This window comes from Gadus macrocephalus, chromosome 2 (assembly GCF_031168955.1).
Source record: "Gadus macrocephalus chromosome 2, ASM3116895v1".
In the NCBI taxonomy this organism is placed as follows: domain Eukaryota; kingdom Metazoa; phylum Chordata; class Actinopteri; order Gadiformes; family Gadidae; genus Gadus; species Gadus macrocephalus.
Genome location: NC_082383.1, coordinates 10,105,246 through 10,125,310, shown reverse-complemented (window position 1 = coordinate 10,125,310; position 20,065 = coordinate 10,105,246). Strand labels below are relative to the sequence as shown.

General features: G+C 42.9%; 1 protein-coding gene and 1 long non-coding RNA gene across 2 annotated transcripts; one reads left to right on the top strand and one right to left on the bottom strand.

Moving 5' to 3' along the window:
- The first annotated feature begins 2,612 nt into the window (after positions 1-2,612).
- Positions 2,613-19,925, top strand: slc6a16a (solute carrier family 6 member 16a). The gene is made up of 12 exons (XM_060039800.1): positions 2,613-2,895; positions 8,426-8,654; positions 9,289-9,446; positions 10,445-10,571; positions 11,296-11,471; positions 11,657-11,767; positions 12,016-12,257; positions 12,737-12,917; positions 13,298-13,499; positions 16,752-16,911; positions 17,269-17,431; positions 17,830-19,925. The coding sequence occupies exons 1-12, from the start codon at positions 2,893-2,895 to the stop codon at positions 18,223-18,225; spliced, it is 2,148 nt and encodes a 715-aa protein (XP_059895783.1). The 5' UTR covers positions 2,613-2,892; the 3' UTR covers positions 18,226-19,925.
- Positions 14,113-14,676, bottom strand: LOC132448508 (uncharacterized). The gene is made up of 2 exons (XR_009523375.1): positions 14,506-14,676; positions 14,113-14,305 (listed from the first exon to the last, which is right to left on the bottom strand). It is a non-coding gene; the product is annotated as an uncharacterized LOC132448508 (long non-coding RNA).
- Positions 19,926-20,065: the final 140 nt, after the last annotated feature.

The following is a 20,065-nucleotide window of genomic DNA, read 5'->3' as shown; positions in this document are numbered from 1 at the left end:
TCTATATCTAATAATATCATATAATACATAGATATCTATAATGCATATGATCACGGCCAAAAGCTGTTTGCGCCTCCTGACGATATTATGAATCACAAACGACTTTGTCGGGTTCTCCGACGTCTCTGGGTCTTCCACTTCCACATCAATCTGAAGTAGACTGAACCGCGCGCTGCCCGCTGCCGGCTGCCCGCTGCCCGCTGCAAGCAGCATGTCGCAGATCATGTAGCCTACTTCAGGGAGTCAAAGCCAAAGTTCCTCTCCCCCAATTTCTTCTCAACCATGGCTGAGATAACCCCAACTACAGTCTTGTTGTGGAAACACAAGAGACGTCATAGAACCGACGTGTTATGCGCCATAACACCAACAGCAAAGACTTGAGTTACAGTGTGTGTAATCACACTGTGAGAAAGAGGTATTGAACCCCGAACTCACATGCGGGATGCGACGCAGCCAAGGAGTGAACTTTTGGAAGCAGGAGGAGGCTCAGAGAGTTTAAAGGTCCCATGACATGTCACCATGGTGTGGGTTGATTAGCCATTACAAGCCATTTTGGAAATCTGTCCCTTATGACATCCCAGGTGGGCGTGTCCACCTGTGATGTCATAAGGATATGTGCGACGGTAGTCTCGTCACGCTAATAAAAACAAATAAACCGCTAATAAAAACAAATAAATCCAGACAAAAAGTGTTTTATTTATTTTTTTGGAGCATTCACGTGTAGGCTAGTACATAGGCCTACCTAAACAATTATTCACCTCAGGCTCCGTGATTAGTGGGGAATTATATTCCCCACTATTCCCTTTTAGTATATACTACAAGTGAACACTCCAAAAATAAACAAGATAACGCTTTTTTCTGGGATTTATTTGTTTTTATTAGCGGTTTATTTGTTTTTATTAGCGCGAGTTGGAGATCTCAATCATGGGATGTTGCCCAATATCCCGGGATAGCAAACCAATCAAATTGTGCCATCTTAGGTGGTTCACGAAAATCAAATAGCCTACACACTGAAAGATAATCAAACAATAGTCACACCGCCGCACCCATACGACCAAACCCTTGTGTTAGATTAATTCAATTTTCTTCAATCACTTTTTTTAATTCTGAGCGACACTCCTCGTTATCTTATTGCTGAACTTCATTGAGGTTAAACATTTTTGACACTTAAAAAGCTATCTCAATAGGTCAATATTTATAAAATAATCACAAATATAAACAACAACATACATTACTCGTTGATCTTGAGGCTGGCTGTGAAGAGTGCGCCCTCTTGTGCATTGGTTCTGAAATTACATGGCGCCCAAAAATAAAATGTTTAAGTGGTTACAGAAAGGTAACGGAAAGTAGGGATGAACACAGTTACGCTCCTGGAGAGAGTGGATTTTTTCTCCCCCCAAATGAGCTAGATCGAAGATAACAAAAACTGTATTTATTAATTAAATGGTAGCATGTGGAAAGGCTTATAATAGCATTTCAACATTTCCACATAATATAATTGTCTTACGTTTCACTGAATATATTTACATTTCCACCAATATTATATTTTACATTGTGACTATTCAATGTGATTGTTATGCATGTTTACTTTTATTATATCGTATGTTTTGTGGTAGGCTATCTTGAATCTACTTTTTGTTCTTTTTCAGTGTTGATTTACGTCTACATCGCCCATAAAGCCCATTAAAACTCGAACATTGGAGAGAGAGAGAGAGAGAGAGAGAGAGAGAGAGAGAGAGAGAGAGAGAGAGAGAGAGAGAGAGAGAGAGAGAGAGGGGGGGGGGGGGGGGGGGGGAGAGGCAGAGGGAGAGGGAGCAGGAATTTAAAGGCACCCAGTGCAACTTTATGTAAACATTCAATGAAAAATAAACATTCAATTTCTAGTCTTTTTTACACGTAGTAAGTTTCAATAACTCCATACCATTACATATCGACATTCAAGGAGCAAAGATGAGACGTTGTTGTGTGGTGAGAACTGATAGAAAATCGTAAACAACAACAATTGCCGGTGGGGAGAAGCCATTTTTCCATTGACTGGAAGCCTGCTTTATTTATTGTAGGTTACAAAAAATAAAGAAAATGGCGGCATTGTTGTTGTTATCGATTTTGTCGATCAGTTCTCACCACACGAACAACTTCTCATCTTTGCTGCTTAAATGTCGGTATGTAATGGTATGGAGTTATTGAAACTTACTACGTGTAAAAAAGACTAGAAATTGAATGTTTATTTTTAAGCCTCGAAAGTTGCACTGGGTGCCTTTAAGACAAGTTGTTGGGACCTGGAAAAAGTTTCCTTAGCTCAAGGCTATCCTGACCAATACATCATTACACAATATAAAAGTCTTACACTGTAGGCCTACATACACATTAACATTTGTATCATATTGTATTTATAGCCGACTTTCATAAATGAGCAGGGCTATTATCATTTGTATTATTATATTGTTATTATTGCTACTTATATAAATTAATATACAGCATATAAAGTTTACAATTAATAAACATACTCATATGATTTTGCAATGTATGCTCAATGAATATTTTTCATGCCAATCCACCCTTTCGAATCTTGAATCTCAAGAGAGGGACCGCTTTCTCGACCGCCCGTTGCTGTTGTAGAATATAGAGGCAAGGCGGGGCGTAAAAGTTTTGGTTAGCGTCCTCTCCTCTCCATGTGCTAACTTCATGATTTGAGCGTGACTTGTGACAGCTGTGCGAACCTCCTTGACAGCAACATGTCTTGGGAACGAACAAAACAAACGTAGCCTTTGTTACAGTCCAAAATCGGTTTACGGTATTTAAAGCAAAAAGTAGCTACGCATAGCGGAGGGGGCGAGGGAAGACCATATCTGAACACACTTTACTGGCACGCGTTTCCACAGCACTCGCAGCATGGTAAGTGAACCCCCGCTGCAACCCCTTTTCCAACAACTAGCCTACATCTCTTATCTTAACGGTCTGTAGGCCTGCCATTGTTCTACATTACTGGAGTTGTCTGCATAGAAACAAACACGCGCTACGACGCCGTTGAGCAGTACCGTGCACATCGGGGTGGTCTGCAATAATACAAGTAAAGCAAACTTTTTTTAAGTGCAATACAGTGTGGCCTATTATATTCAGGGATGCACTGTTGGATTGGTTTCCCATTTTATAAATGCCGTTTCAGGAGGAAAAATTCAAGCTTTAGCGTTTGTTAGTCATAATTTAAGCACATAACATCCACATGCTGCATCATTTTAATCATGGATACACAATTAATGCATCACTGACGTGGGATACTTCATGGATATAAATGGTGGTTCAATCTTTCGAACTAATACAAATTTCAAACTATTCTATTCATCATCTTATTCATTTATAATCATTATAACATCATAGATCCGTTTTGATAGATCCGTTTTTAAGAATTCCCTAAAAAATGCTTACACGTAATATTTCGAATTGTTATAATTTTTTTTGCCAAAAGGTGGCATTGGTGAACTGGATTGAAATGGGTTCAAAAAAGGAAACATTAGAAAAAACAAAAAAAGTTACTTCGATTCCCTTGAGGAGCTTAGCTGAACAGCGTTCTTATTCAGTGACCTTGACTCCAGCGTTGACACCGTAATATCTTGATAACCAGAAATAAGTAAATATGTTCACTGTAACACTATAGGTCTACATGTCTCTCAAATAGATTTACCACACAAATTGCATGTGTAGGCTCTATTTTCGCAAAGATGATTTTGATCCACAGGTAACCATTACTGTTCTATTTATGTTTTCCTCTCCCCGTGCCAGGAAAAATATCTCCCTATCCATACATTTCAGAGCATATATATATGTATGCACGCGCGCGCTTTTGGCAAAAGACGGACACACACACAGAGCAAACATTGTGCAATGTTAAACATGATGCGAATTTGTTGAGAAGTACATCCAAGCCAGGTGGAACAATGTGCTTGGATTTGCCACAACATGTGATGGAAAGAGCCTTGATAATCATTTGTACAGTCAACATACATAATACGAACCACCCACAAAGATCTCAGCCTCTAGTTCATTCCTCTTTACAATGGAGAGTATGCTGGACTTGAGAGGTGTTTACATCTCAAAATACCCTGCCAACTATTCATATGTTGTTATTATTACAGTCCCCAAGGTTAAACAACAGGGGGGGGGGGATTTTATCTACTGCTGTAGCACTCCTCTCTGAAATGTCCTAGGTGTTATCCCCAAAAATGTAACTTACCTCTAGACGTATTTGAGCAACAAGCATAACCCCTATCTGCCCCATAATGACACGTATCTGAATTCACTGCTAAATGACGATGGACAGCAAAATGGTAAATGTACTACCATCGTTGTATTGTCAACAGATTTTGACAATACTGTTCAGGCTGTTTCTGTCTTGAACTGTGCGGCTGTGAAACCAGCAGGTGAAAGAAAAGCGCAGGAGACTCTCAATAAAGATTGATAAAAACGACAAGGCGGGAGGTGTCCAACACCTCCCGCCCGTAGTGCTTGTTGTAGAGTTTGTTCTACAGTTGTAAAACTGTGCGTGAACATTATTGAACAGCAACATGCTAGAGGATTGCTTGACGTACTCAACAGTGTAATCCTATACCAACTTGTTTGAACATGTGACCCTAATTTGGTCCTGTCCGGCACAACTGGTAGTGCATGCCTGGTTGGTTATGGTCCAGGTTATGGGGACTTCCCAAATGACTACCTGGATTTTGGGGGTGTCTTGAAGGAAAGGATCTTTATTTTGGTTATTTAGAGCACTTCCACTTTCATCAAAATGGATTTCAGAGACAAGTTGGTATGGAACAAGTTAGACACGTTACTCAATGACACCTACAGGAAAGGCTCAGACCCAGAGCCTATAGGACCCCCTTTAGCCACTAGACCATCCTGTACTAAATGGTCAGTGCTGGGAACCAAGAGACAAGGAGATTGATGCGTGTCAGAAAGTGAAAGTGTTCTGTATCGCGTCGAGTTGCCATCGGGGATGCGATCGGTCCATCCTTGCGGTTTTCACTATGCATGGTAGGCATGTTCCCTCTGCAAGTTTTGGCCGATAAATAATGAAGAGGTTTTGGAGAGTCTGCATCAGTGTCCTCCCAAGCTGGCTAGATTTTCAACGGCAGTCCTTACGGCATTGCACATCTAAGTCTGAGTCTGTCAGAGTGATATTCGTCCTGACATGATTCTTGATATGCATCGTCCATTTATTTTCTTTCTATTTTTTTTAGAAAGATGTTTATTCTGGGTCACAGAATACCTACTACTCATTCTCCTCCCAATACACATCCACCCATAATGAACATTAGCTATTCTCGTGCGTATAGGGTCTTTATTCACAATAAAAGGTGAGAGTCGGAGCATGTTAGTTGTGGTTGCTTTAGCATTAACAAGCTGAAAACCCTGCTAGTTGTCTTGGAAACTAAAGAGCGCTTGGGAAGTGTGGGAGAGTGTGTGGGTGGGTGGGATACGGTTTCCTGTCATGTGATCGACTGTCAGTACTATATCGACATCTTGGACTATAAATAGAATAGAGTAAGAAAATAGGAGTCAAAAAATGACATTTTGAACACATGGAGAAGACTGAATTTAACCTCCATTTTACAGTCAGAATTGAATCACATATTACCAGAATGAGAGATATTAATTATTAAAATATTTAACCATTTGTGAAATGTTTTTTCTTTTCTATCAGTTTCTGTAACCGTGTGTCTGAAGGTGATCTAACCCTATTCGGGTAACACCACATTAGCACCACCCCCACCACCGACCAAGCGTAACCCAAACATCCCTTTTTGGAGAAGCCCCCCCCATATCTCTTGCTCTTGCTCTAGTGTGTGTGTGTGTGTGTGTGTGTGTGTGTGTGTGTGTGTGTGTGTGTGTGTGTGTGTGTGTGTGTGTGTGTGTGTGTGTGTGTGTGTGTGTGTGTGTGTGTGTGTGTGTGTGTGTGTGTGTGTGTGTGTGTGTGTGTGTGTGTGTGATATCAGGCTCTCTCCCTGGGCCTGGAGGTTGGTCTCTGTACTTAGGCAAAGTCACAGACTTGGCTCAGACTTTTCCCACCTTCCTTTTACCCCGTGTCATGCCACGTATCTACACTGGTCCTCTGCAATCATAGACCTATTTTCACCCCTAAGTTTGTTGACAGGTTTTGCTGCTAGTTAGATGAGCTTCTCCTCAGTTCCTTCCACCTCATCCAGTAGGCACCCGGCCCTCTCCGGCCCCCATATGGAACATATCTCCTGTGTTTATTTATGAAATGGGAACGGCAATACGTCATGCCGTTACGTTTCACATGGGGTCTTTGGTAGGCTAGCATGAATAGAATATGAATGCTGTTTTACCCACAAAGAAAATGGACATTCTGAAACCCTCCCTTCCTGGTTCCCTTTGAGACATTTTCCCATAGGCTTAAGTTAACGTGTTTGTTTTTTTTCTTTTACATCCCCCACGGAGGCACATATAGAATGATCAGCTGAGGGTTAGTCTCACAGATCATAAGGATTTGGTAAGGGTAAATATCAGCAGGAAGGTGACCTCACTACTGCTTATCCTATCAGCAACATGGTGTACAATAACATGTTTCACGAGAGAAGCACAATGACTTGAATCAGACTTCTGAAGTCTGATTCAAGTCATTGTGCTTCATTGATGAAATGGACGCAACTGATTTTTATTTATTTTTTTACGTACTAGTGTGTAGTATATATTGCATATTGGAAATTGTCTTGCAAGGCCACTGTGATAAGTCCAGGCATTTATTTAACAGAGCAGTTTTTGGCATCGGTTTTAATTTTAATTTCTATTAAAACAACCTCGTTTTGGTGGCCACTGATTTACCTGCCGAGGACCCCAGATCTTTAGTCTTTATTTGCCCACACAGTAGAGACAGAATTTATGTTGCATAGAGAGGAAATTAGACTTCCTTCTTTTCCTTCAATGATTGAACAGGTGATGCCTATTTTCGCACTGGGCTACGTGGCTAAGCAGGTGACCAATGACAGATGTTGCTGCTGAACGAAGCTTTGGCGTTCTGGAATTTGAGGAAGAACAGACTACACACAACAGTATTTAGTTTAGAGAGTTTATAGAGTTTATAAGCTGACTTTGAGATGTATATTAAAGATTATACATATTAGAGATTTCACCGGTGGAGACATGAATCTGTATTGAAAGAGGGTTATATATGGAGTTGAATAGTACCTTTTTGGCGCTTGTGGATTTGAAGATGACAACTCCCACAACGCCAATCAGCGTTCACTCAATAATATAATATCATACAATATATAGGTATCTATATAATATAATATCAAGGCCAAAAGCTGTCACCTCCAGATGATATTATGAATTAAAGTCTGTGTTGGGTTCACGGACGTCTCTGGTACTTCCACAACAAGTAAAGACTTGTAGTGGGGGTTATCTCGGCCAGAGTCCTGCAAGGGTTCGGGTACCCGAAGGGTGACCTGCACAATTTGGATGAAACGGGTGTAAAATAATACTGTGTCGAACACGGGTGCGCGCGGGTAAGACGCATGAACAGCGTGGGTCGGTCGCGGGTTTTACGATTGGGAGCGAGCCTTCTCCGGTGCTGGATATGTTATACAGAAGCGGAGTCAACTAAAACCGTCCACATTGGACGATGTGCACAGCAATCTAAAGCACCACGCCAAACACCAGAGAGTGTAATTCAATGGTAGAGAGGGAGTTGGGGGAAGGAACGTTGGGTTTGACTCTCTGAAATCCAGATGTACCGCGATTTCAGATTGATGTGGAAGGACCAGAAACGTCGGAGAACCCGACGCAGTCGTTTATTCATAATATTATGCAGAGGCACACAAAACTTTCGGCTGTGATATTATATACTATATTATAGATGTCTATGTATTATATTATATAATTTAGATATAGAGCTCCAGGTCTCCCGCTGGAGCTCCCGGAGTGTTCTAGAATATCATGTAGAACAAGGCAAAGAGCTGTGTGCGCCCGATAATATTATGAATAAACGACTGCGTCTCTGGTACTACATCATTGCTTCTTTAGCGCTCGTGTTATCTATCGGTTACACGGTATCGCAAAATCCATACCGTAGCGCAAATTCTCTATACCGGTGTACTATCTATATATCGTTTAAACCATACACCCCAAGGTCCCGACCACTGGCACTGATCTGTAATGTGCTTGTAGTTTTTTAGCCCCCCCCCCCCCCTTACACTTCCTGCTTTAAGTGACGCAAAAATCTTAATTTCACGTCATTTAAAGGAGGAAGTGATAGAGGTAGATACGGATCTCTCCCGTCTCAGGGGAAAATTAGGGAATGATGCAAGACCATTCAAAAATATGACTGGGTTTCTGACGATAGAAAGCTTAATGCAAATGGGTGAGGTGTCCCTTTAATATCCCCTTTGTTTGACATTTGTTCCAGGCAGAGAAGCCTCCGCTGCCCACCGACGACGCGGAGGAGAGCCACTGGTTGGACGAGGGCCAGGTGGAGACCCAGTTTGGGCCGGGGCAGGTGGCTGGTGGTGGGGCTGAGGGGCAGGACCGTCCAGCCTGGGACTCCAAGCTGCAGTACGTCCTGGCCCAGGTGGGCTTCAGCGTAGGCCTGGGGAACGTCTGGAGGTTCCCTTACCTGTGTCACCAGAATGGAGGAGGTGTGCAGTTTTATTTCTTGAAATTGTTATTCTTTAATTGAATCCCCTTTTTTTAAAAAAACCCTTTGAGCCCACTGTTTCTGGAATTTGAACACTGAGTTTATAAATCATATGTTTTGGGTTGAGAGTTCTCGGAAAGAGGAGGGCGTGTCATCCCCATGGTTACAACCTTTAGCACTGTTAACTTGTGTATGAGCGTTATAAAGAGCGACGTTGTGTAAGAAATACGCCACACACCGTAGCGATGTACTATAAGTATCCGGGAATCCTATCCCTCACTCGGAAGCAAACATTAAATACATTGCTGCTCAGACGGAGCTTCACCATCAACCAAACCTATCGTTAAACTACACGTGCCTCTTGGACGCCGCGATCAACCACTGCCTACAGACCTCCAGATGTCCGCACTTCCGCATAGATGGCGACGTTGCCGATCATATAAGACAAATTACAATGTTTAAATCAAAGAAAAACTATTTTGGGTTTACTGGCATTTTCTCTTTAAGACTCTCGTTAAGTTATGTGAGCATAAGAATATCCTCCAATTTTCTTTTCTTCTTCAGGTCAGAATGATGGGTTTGTAAACAGGACCTCAGTGTTTCCGCCTCCACCCTGTATTGTGTGTTTTCTGCAGGGGCGTTCATGGTGCTGTACGTGATTCTGCTGGTGGTGATTGGCGTTCCCCTCTTCTTCATGGAGCTTGCGGCGGGCCAGTGCATCCGGCAGGGCAGCATCGGTGTGTGGAAGCACATCTCCCCCAAGCTGGCGGGCATCGGATACTCCAGCTGCTTGGTGAGAGCTTCAAGTCCGTTGGTGCATTCCCTCATTCGAGGCCCCGACCACGCTACTCTTGTCTCCGTTCTATCCTACCTGGGCCTTCCCCCCCGCAGGTCAAGTCAAGTTTATTTGTATAGTACATTTCATATGGTATACACAGACTCAATGCGCTTTTGGACCTTCTTCTATTGGCAGCATTGGTAGTGTGTTGCTGTTGGTGTCACCGGTGAACGGAAAATATTTAAAAATAATTTATCTTTAGGTGTGTGTGTGTGTGTGTGTGACCATGTGGTGTAATGATTTATGTGTTCTGGAACTCGTGTTATGCAACAGGCAAAACTAAAATGAGCCGAACAGAACTCCCACGTGGCTTGGTAACACGAGAAACAACAATATTATCACTATCAACTGACTGCCATAGTTTTGACAATTGTACTTTGTGTTTTTTCAATAGATAGAATCGGATTGTGTTTTAGACCAAATCATAGAGAAATGTACTACTAATAGCTTCTCAAACCAAACGGTTGTCAGGTCTTAAAGCTGATATTTCACACTACCGTCACACCTCAGAAAGTGGTGGAACATGTGTAAATGTGACTAGTGGTGACCCAGCCCTCCAAGTTGCCTGGATGCCTACATCTCCCATTACAAGACAGTTTCCATATCCACTGGGTCCATTCAACCTGGGATCCTTTAACCTGGCCTAGGTTCAATTCCCCAGTGTATGCAGCCTACCTGTTTCGGTCCTTATAACAAGAAGCCAATATACTACTGTAGTAAATACTACCCTAACTGCTTCAGCTCTGTCCGTAGTAAATACTGTTTATCCTCCTTGAGTAGTTAATACTATACCTACTGTTTCTCTTCCTTCAGTAGTAAAGGCTATACTAAATGATTGTCCTCTTTCAGAAGTAAACACTATCCTAACTGTTCCTCCTCCTTTAGTAGTAAATACTATATTGTTTGTCCGACTTCAGCAATAAATGCTTTACTAACCGTTTGTCGTCTCTCAGGTGTGTTTCTACGTGGCGCTCTACTACAATGTCATCATTGCATGGAGCCTCTTCTACATGGGAAACTCTTTCCAGTACCCCCTGCCGTGGGAACAGTGTCCCATCGACACTGCTACCAACAACACAGGTGTGTGTGTGTGTGTGTGTGTGTGTGTGTGTGTGTGTGTGTGTGTGTGTGTGTGTGTGTGTGTGTGTGTGTGTGTGTGTGTGTGTGTGTGTGTGTGTGTGTGTGTGTGTGTGTGTCATCAATTGTGCATAGAAAATGATTTATGAAATGTTTTTGGTTGAATTGGATTAGAAACTTATTTTGTAAAGCTGTGAACATTTCTTTGCTTGTTTTGGGAAGGATATTGCTGCAGCTAGGGTGTTCCACTCCCACCTTTTGATTTTTTTTTTACGTGTTAGAGTTTGTTGTTTGGGCTACGGCTTTCGAACGAAACGTGGACAAAACAAATTCTCTATGAGACACTGGCACTCTGTAGGCCTAACCCTAGCCCTAAAATCTATGAACTGATCATTTGCAGTTTCACTCAAGACTCACGGCTGACCACTGAAAAGGAGGACGTTGTGTAAGAGGACTAATTGCGTTCTGTAAAGTTTTTTGTTCTAGTTTCCCAGGGGAAGCACCCTCCCCCATACTTTAATGATCTTGCTCATCCAATCCAAAATGAAGGTGGCCGCTATTTTCAAATAAAGTAAATGTTTTATTTTTTTGCTTGGTGTTATGGCATCACTGCTTCTTATTATACACACTACAAAGTATCAGATATCTGATACCACTTCCTCTGTTCCTGACTTAACATAACCCCCCCCCTCCTCCCCCTCCTCTTCTCTTCTTACCATGTGACCAGTTAAGGAATGTGAGGGCAGCTCCCCTACGTCCTATTTCTGGTTCCGAAAGGCCCTTGACATCACCAACTCCATAGACGAATCAGCGGGGTTCAACCCCATCATGACAGGCTGCCTATTGGCTGCTTGGGCCATCGTTGCCCTTGGGATGATCAAAGGAATCAAGTCCTCGGCCAGGGTAAAACCTTGTCAATTATTATTCATTACTATTCATATCACAATATACATTTTTTATAATGTGTATTGTCAAATGAAATTATGCTTTTTATTTTCTAAGCTTATAATTTTCTAGTTATTTTCCACTACATCATGTGCATAGATGCCAGAACGTTAGACCTGACACATACTGTTTGTGCTCTCCAGGTGATGTACTTTTCGTCCATCTTCCCGTATGTGGTGCTCATCATCTTCCTCGTGCGAGGTTTGATGCTGGATGGGGCGATGGAGGGCATCGCGTACATGTTCTACCCAAAAGTAAACACTCAGTTTCATCATAAAAGATATATATATATCTATATATAGATATATATATTGATGGATCGATTTTTTTCAATGGTTACCTGTATTATTTCAAAATAACTAATCATCCATAGATAATTGATCGTCAATCTCAACAAGCCAAGAAAAACCCAAGTTAAAGTATACAACTCCTTTTTTAAACCATCGACTCCTCTACCCTCTCTCTCTCCCCCCTCCCTTCCCCCTCCCCTGCCTCCCCCCAGGTGGAGACCTGGGGGGAGGTGCAGGTGTGGCGGCAGGCGGCCACGCAGGTGTTCTTCGCGCTGGGCCTGGGCTACGGCTCCGTCATTGCCTACTCCTCCTACAACCCCGTCGACAACAACTGCCACCGGGACGCGCTCATGGTGTCCGGCATCAACTTCATGACGTCCGTGCTGGCCTCGCTGGTTGTCTTTGTGGTGCTCGGCTTCCGCGCCAAGAACATCACGCTGCGTTGCGTGGCGGAGTGGGTGTTCTTTCTCTTTGTGTTTGTTTAGCTTGTTTGTTTGTTTATGGGGGGGGGTTGTGTGTGTGTGTGTGTGTGTGTGTGTGTGTGTGTGTGTGTGTGTGTGTGTGTGTGTGTGTGTGTGTGTGTGTGTGTGTGTGTGTGTGTGTGTGTGTGTGTGTGTGTGTGTCATCCGATCTGTTCCACATTTCAGGAAACAGAGGGGACAGATGGAAGGCACAGACGTGTGTGTCGTGTTTGCTAATGTGGTCGGAATTTTGTGCTCTCCCCAATCGTTGGCAGTACAAGTTGCCTACTGGATTTCTCTCGGACTCTTCTGTACTAATGTGACACCAATTTGTGTGCGTCTGCACACGTGTACCTTGTCGTGCTGCTACCGATCTAAACGTTTAATTATTGCCAGCAATGCATAATTGGTGCTGGATATTATTAGGTTATGATGGCGTACGTTGCGTCAACGTAACTCTGGTGTCCTTCAGTAACCTGGGCCTCCTGGGTGAGGAGGCATCCCATTGGTCGGAGCAGCCGTGGTGGCCCCAGTTCAACTTGAGCGACCCGAGCTCCGTGTCCATCGGGGAATACCAAGAGTGGTTCTCGCACTACGGCTCCCTGGCGGGTCCAAACATCACCGATTGCGATCTGGACAAGGAGATGAATAAGGTAATTCTGAAATCCAGTGGTTGCTCACTTTTGAAAGTGAGAACACCGAAGCTTGAACAAATCCTCACCAAAAAGTTTATTGTAGAATTTATATCCATACTATGTATAACTGTAGCTGTACACTTAACAATACAACTCTCCAATATTATTTTTCTGTTACTGTAATTATATAGCTACACTATATAGCTACTGTTACAACTATAGTAATTATTATGTATATTAATATTATAGTTGTTCAATATTATTGAATGAACTACCTACGACATCCCGTGTCCACCTATATTCACACCGGCCACACACTGTACACCTTTGTCCTCCTGCTCCTCCACCTCCTCCACCTCCTCCTTCTCTTCCTCCTTTGCCTCGCCCACGTCTCCCAGGGTGTGGAGGGGACAGGGCTGGCATTCATAGCCTTCACCGAGGCCATGGCTCTGTTCCCCGCCAGCCCCTTCTGGTCCACGCTGTTCTTCCTCATGCTGCTCAACCTGGGCCTCAGCACCATGTTTGGCACCATGCAGGGCATCCTCACCCCCCTCATGGACAACTTCAGCCTGCTGGGGCGACACCGCACTGTTCTCACCGGTAGGATGGCAGTGGTGTCATTTAGTTCATTTATTATTATTATTAATAATGATAAAGTGTGTGTGTTTTATTAGTGTTCATTTTGTTTTGATTTGTAGCTGCTTCTTTGTATAATGTTGTACGGTTATAACTTAAAGGGATAATTCACCGGTGGAGATAGGAAGGTTATATGAAGTAAATAATACTCTGTATTATAAATATAAAAAAAACCAAATTGAAATAGGTTCATCCTAGCCTGAGAAAAGGCAGAAAATGTCTCTCTGGCTCAAAAGTAAGATATCCTCCAACTCCCACAGTGCATTGCGCTCGCTGCACAGCCCGCCTGTTTCAGTTTGGAGGGGGAAAGACCCATGGTCCTAGCGCGAGTGGTAGTGCGAGCAAACTTTGTGTTAACATATCCCCGTGATACGTTTAGACTTCTGCCCTCGTTTTTTCAAATGCATCATTTGAATATTACTGTACAGCATGAAAACATATGCTAATTACAGTAGCTCAGCATATCAAATATTTCAACTCCACTTTTTCTCCCCAGTTGAAATAAGTGTATCTTATACAATAGGCCTACTTTAGTATAACAGCACTTGGGTTAGTAAACAAATAACAACAACCAACATGAATTTGAAGTTTTATTCATGAAAAAATATGAACTATTTACAAAAATAAAACGTGTAGGGTGCGTTTTGCTAGAGTCAAAATAGTCACAGCTCATCTTAAGCATCTACTGTCTCCTGGTAGCCACGGTACTGCCCATCTTGTGCTGGGTAATTAGCTCTGATGGCCTGGACAACACAGGAAGCCGATACTGTCTAAGAAAGAAAGAGTACAACATTAGCAAAGCATGATAAATTATGCCTTCAGTAGTTTATTCAGCATTACAAGGACTTCAAGCTAAAGTAACGTTGCCTATGCTCTGCCAATAAGATCGGCTACTTTCGGATAACTACATTGTCACGTTCCCCGGGACTAACCTATTAGGCAATGTGTTAGTAAAAAAACAAACACTTACTCTATGCTCAGAAGTCGCTTTCTCCAGCGGGCTTTGGCTGGTGTTTCCATTTCACTTTCTGGGTCAGGAAATATGTATCCAATACCCAACTGTTCAGATGAGGTGTAAAGCCTGGGTGAGAGGTTACACACATGGCCCCGTCCTCACCAGATTCGGCAATTTATTCTAGAAGAAACTCTTTCTCTATTTGTGTCAATTCTTCCTGGCTGTATTCTGGGTCATACTAATAGCCCTGAAAGTCTGAATCCAACAATAGATTTTCAAAATCCACTTCGGCTGTTTCATATTGCAAATTTGTTCTCTAGCTAAGCGGTGAAGAAACATGGCAGACATTGTGTTTATATCTCGTACGCGAGCTCCCGCCCCCCCCTCATTCCTTATTGGTGGGCTCACAAATTTGCGGAAACAGTGGTTTGTAGTCCTTGGCCCTTCTAGCAGGCAAACAAAGAAACTTGGATCAGGAAAGCTGGTTCAAGGGAAGACTGGGTTAGACTGAGGGGAAAAAAAACTTTTTTTATATATTACAATAGCGATTTTATAATGATGAAACGCCGGTTCTGAATGGCTGAAGTATCCCTTTAAGCACTTGTACATATTTAGTTACCAACTAAATCACATTTCCAAAAAGCACAGTTAAAATTTTTTTTTTTTAAAAAACCTCGCTCTAAGCCTACTGTATGAAAGCATTGGGATTGGTAGTTTATTTGGGGACGTCAGCCCTAAGAATAACACTGACGACAATCAAGGTCTGCCAGTCACTATCTTCAGCATCATTCATCCAGTCCTGCCAGACCCTCCTGGCACTAGGCTTCACAGATCATAGCAATCCTGCGTGTTCTGTCCCATCCCAATCGGTCAAATCACATGACTGCTTTACTTTGGGAATCTTGCATTGCTTGGAAAGTAAGATAGTCTCTAAATTCCTACATGGCTTGTCTTTCAGTTGCTCTGTACACAAAATAATATATGTAAGAAGGGTTTAACCACATGGAGGAATCTTAAGAGAAATTCCCCAAGGATTAAAATTCCCTGTTGGGAAGAGATTTGACGATTGTAATCCGATGCCGACACACGTGGCCGGATTTATCTGAGCTAGGAAGAATGATGAAAAACAAGATGCAGTCACACAAGTCAAAACTTTTGAGCACTAGCATTTCTAAAGTCCAACTGCTTTTACTAATTTCCTTTAATCTAAGCTGTTTTGATAATCACTTTATGAACTTGTTAACAAAATGGAATTATAAATAATGATTCTCCATGTGTAATATTTCATACTTAAAAGTCCCATGGCATGATAATCTCACTTTATGAGGTTTTCTAACATTAGAATGAGTTCCCCTAGCCTGCCTATCGTCCCCCAGTGGCTTAAACTTGCGTTTGGTGTAAAACGAGCACTAGGTATCCTGCTCGCCTTTGAAACAATGGAAGCTCAGGCAAGCTGATTTGGAATGTGGCCCGATATGTCGTCACAAGGGGCCAAGCTACCTCCCCTTTCTCTGCCTTGCCAGAGAATTCATAATATCGTCTGGAGGCGCACACAGCTTTTGACCGTGATAATATATATTATATGATATAGATATCTATTTATAATATGATATCATTGAGACATAGAGCTCCAGGACGCCCGCCGGAGCACCCAGAGTGTTTACAGAACACGGCCATAGGCTGTGTGTGCTTCGCCATTGCGATACATCCACTGTAAACAGAGTGCATGGTACCATGGCAGCAAGCTGCTCGGGGCCACACCCCCACCCTCCTCCTTGACCCGCCTCTCTCCTCCTCATTTGCATTAAAGCTACAGACACCGAAACGGCACGTTTGGGGAAAGCTCAGTGTGCGACTCGCTCATAGTGGCTGTAATTCTGCACCACAGCTGAATTTCGGAAACGTCTTCAAATACTGTGTTAGGGGTCCGACTAATATCTATATTAAAGCATCCATAAAGTAGCATGTCATGTGACCTTTAAGATAACCTGGGTATGTCTGTTGTCAAAGCTGATCGATAGTGATATAATAATGTTATCTGTTATGTTATGTTAACTCAGAAATCCTACAAATAGAGAACAAATATTGTGCTTTTTTAACTCTGAAGGTCTCCCTACTACTAAATGTGCAATCACTCTTACTCAATCTTGCACAATACAACTTTAACGTGACTATTGAACATCATCAATTAGCAATTATAAAGCCATCCCAACGTTTTCTTTAACCATGTATTTTGCCCTCTTTCTTGCTCTTTGCTTTAGTCTCTAGCTGTGCTTTGGGCTTCCTGATTGGCTTGCTGTTCACTCAGCGTTCAGGGAACTACTTTGTGACGATGTTCGATGATTACTCCGCCACCTTGCCGCTTATCATCGTGGTGGTGTTTGAGACGTACAGCGTATCCTGGGTTTACGGAGCAGACCGGTGAGAGAAAAAAACTAGTTTGAACCTTAATTTAGTCAGTGACTCAAAAGTATGGCAGTTGATGCGCTTTAGCGTATCCCACCCGCTGATAATTGATTTTTAATGGCAGGGCACATTCATGTTTATAACATGAGTCGGCTCATCTCATTTTACAGTCAAGTTACACTCTCATTAAAAATAAGAAACAATCCTTCACCAGGTTGATGATATTGGCAGGTTACAGCGACTTGACTAATGACAAGGAAGTTTGAGCAAAATACCTTGCAGGCTGTCTGATTTTGTCCCTTTATACTACATGAGGAATACATGCAAGAAGACTCATGTTTATATACTTCTAATAACTACCATTTTCTCCAGTTTCTTGGATGACATTGAAGTAATGCTGAAATGGCGCCCCCCGGTGGTGTACAAGTACCTGTGGAAGTACGTCTGTCTGCTGGCCATGGTGGGACTGCTGGTGGCCAGTATTCTGCGCATGTTCTTCAAATGGCCCACGTACACCGCCTGGAATGAGAACACGGTAAGACGGCTGCTCACGAGATTACACAAAGTATTTATTTACCTCTTTATATCTTCTTCTGACAAATGCAAGTCCCTTTGGATAAAATAATCTGTTTCAATTTCACGGCCTAATTAACTAGTTTAAAATTATAAACATTATCAAAACATAATAAATTGGAATCCATTACTGCGATCTATTTGATTTCTGACCTAACCGCACCAATTTCCTCCCACCACCAACCCCTCCTCTCTCACCCCCATCCCCCCCCACCTCCACCCCCCTCACAAACCCCTCCCATGTCCTCCACCAACCATCACCATCACCAACACAACTACCCCCACTGCCACCATGACCTAAACACCGCTCCAACCATCACCCAAACCACCACATCCATCATCCCGCCCGCCCGTCTGCAGGCTTCGGAGGACAGCCTCAAGTACCCGGGCTGGGCGCTGGCCATGATCACCGTGCTCATAATCATCCCCACCCTGCCCGTACCCATCGGCTACGTTTACTCCACTCTGCGTAGCCGCGGCGCTTCCCGCCTCCGGCCCCAAGACGCGGCGGTTGCCGGCTGCGTGGCCATAGTCGGCCAGGATGTGCACCGTGAGATGTACACCAAGTGCAGCTCCATGGAGCGTCTGGACGCTGCGTTGGAGGAGGAGGAGGAGGAGGATGAGAAGCAGAGGGGCGTAGCAGCTTGCTCTAGGGTGGGGTTCTTGTCTGGCCGTAGTGAGGAGCACTACCAACTCCTCCCCCAGCGGGCAGAGCTGGAGCTGGAGGAGGAGCAGGAGGAGGACACGGTGGTGTGACTGGTTCAGGAAACAGGAAGTAGTTGCTGAGTGTTGACAGGAAGACTGAATTTCATCCAAATGGATGGCCGTGGATGGTTATCTGTAACTCCTCACATGAGAGAGACTAGCTGTATTATTTGTTGTCATTTTTGTTTTAGCAGTACTTTGAACGTTTGAAACACCTCAGCACTGGAGGTTCAGGTTGGGAGGAGTAGCTAAGTGGGTTTAGGTCTAGCCAGCCTTTTGCAGACGGGCCAAATGCTCATGCCGTCCTCTACTTCACTCTCAACGGCTAGCACAGGGGAGGGACCTTTATCTACTGCCTCATCTCTGGAATTCAATGCAATTATTGACACATCGTAAGTGTTCACATTTTCATGAATGTAGGGCTGCACTCCCAAGTGGCTGATATGGCCTGATGTTTGCACACCTGTCCCACCTCAGCAGCAGGTGCAGTGGGGAACCAGTTGGACCAGTTGAAGTGGTCCACAATCTCCACTCAGCATTGGAACAATCAAGTGCTTTTAGATCATTTACCAAGAGATTATTTTAGCAAAATGTAAGTCCTGTCTATGTGCTTATTTCTGTCAGGGGTCATTTGAGAATGTAAGCTGCATATTGGGGATAAAGAGTGGAAGAGATGTAACAAAGTCATTGTGATTATTATAGTTAGATTAAGTTGGATGAAAAGCTATGAGGCTACATATGTGGCAAATATCTGATAGTCTGCAGAGAGACTGTACACGAAACACTGTCAAGATGCTGTACAACACAATGATTGTGAATATCATACAATAATCCAAAGATTATTGACTGTTTTCTACATTAGAAAGTTTACTTAGCCGGCTTCAACTTCTGGAGCCGCTCTTAGACAGTTTTTTCCATCTGTAACAATCCTTTTTTTATTTTTAAGTCGATTGTATATAGTTTGGATGTGATGGGGTGATCTTGAAACTGAAATCCCTTTTGTTGGCGACCGAATTGTCCTCATTATAACATCATTTTATCAAATAATAGAGTGGAAGCCCAATTTTAACAATATATGTATAATCCTGATGGAACTACCAAACTTTCACCCAGTCCATGTAATAAACATCCATGGTGAAAATGTCTCTTTATATAAGTTAACTGCTGAATCAGAAACTTGAATAATAAGAGCGTAACAAATGTTTCTGGGGAAATGGAGCTCGGCGGGCAAGATGTGCTGAAGTAGACCCATTACTTTTACTGCCTATGAATATGATAATGTAGAATAACTACCCACAAGACATGACTATGTCTTTACCCTCATGGCCTTCAAGCCAGCTTCCTGATGTATTGATCTGATTGTAGATTAGACTATCTTTCATATTAACACTTGTGTTTTTCTTCTACGATATTTCTATAGATGGGTTGGGACCGTTTTATTTCTGGGTTCAAAGTTTAAAACCATGTGCATTTTAGATGTAGGCTACTCTATTTCTTGAGCTCGTATAGAGAAATGACAAGGATGCATTGGTTACTAACCCTACTAAACCGACCCTCTAGATGGCAACGCACGACTTGGACAGACGACTAGAGAAAATCCATACGATTATCCCACTACCGCTTTCCCCCTACTCTCATTGGAGAGCGTGGAGAAAGAGAAAACATGACCTCTCTGATAAGGGGTCGTTCACTAAACGGAACTTCGACATGCCTCTTGTATTTATCAATAAAATGACAAAAAACAATGTAAATGGCGTTCTCTCTCTATGGAAAAAAAAAAAACATTCTTAGGCCGCATACTCTAAAGAATAACGTTGAAATGACCGTCATTACCAAAGTAAGGCAGTACCAGAATTTAACGCTCCGTCAGACTGCGAGTTCAGTTTCAGTT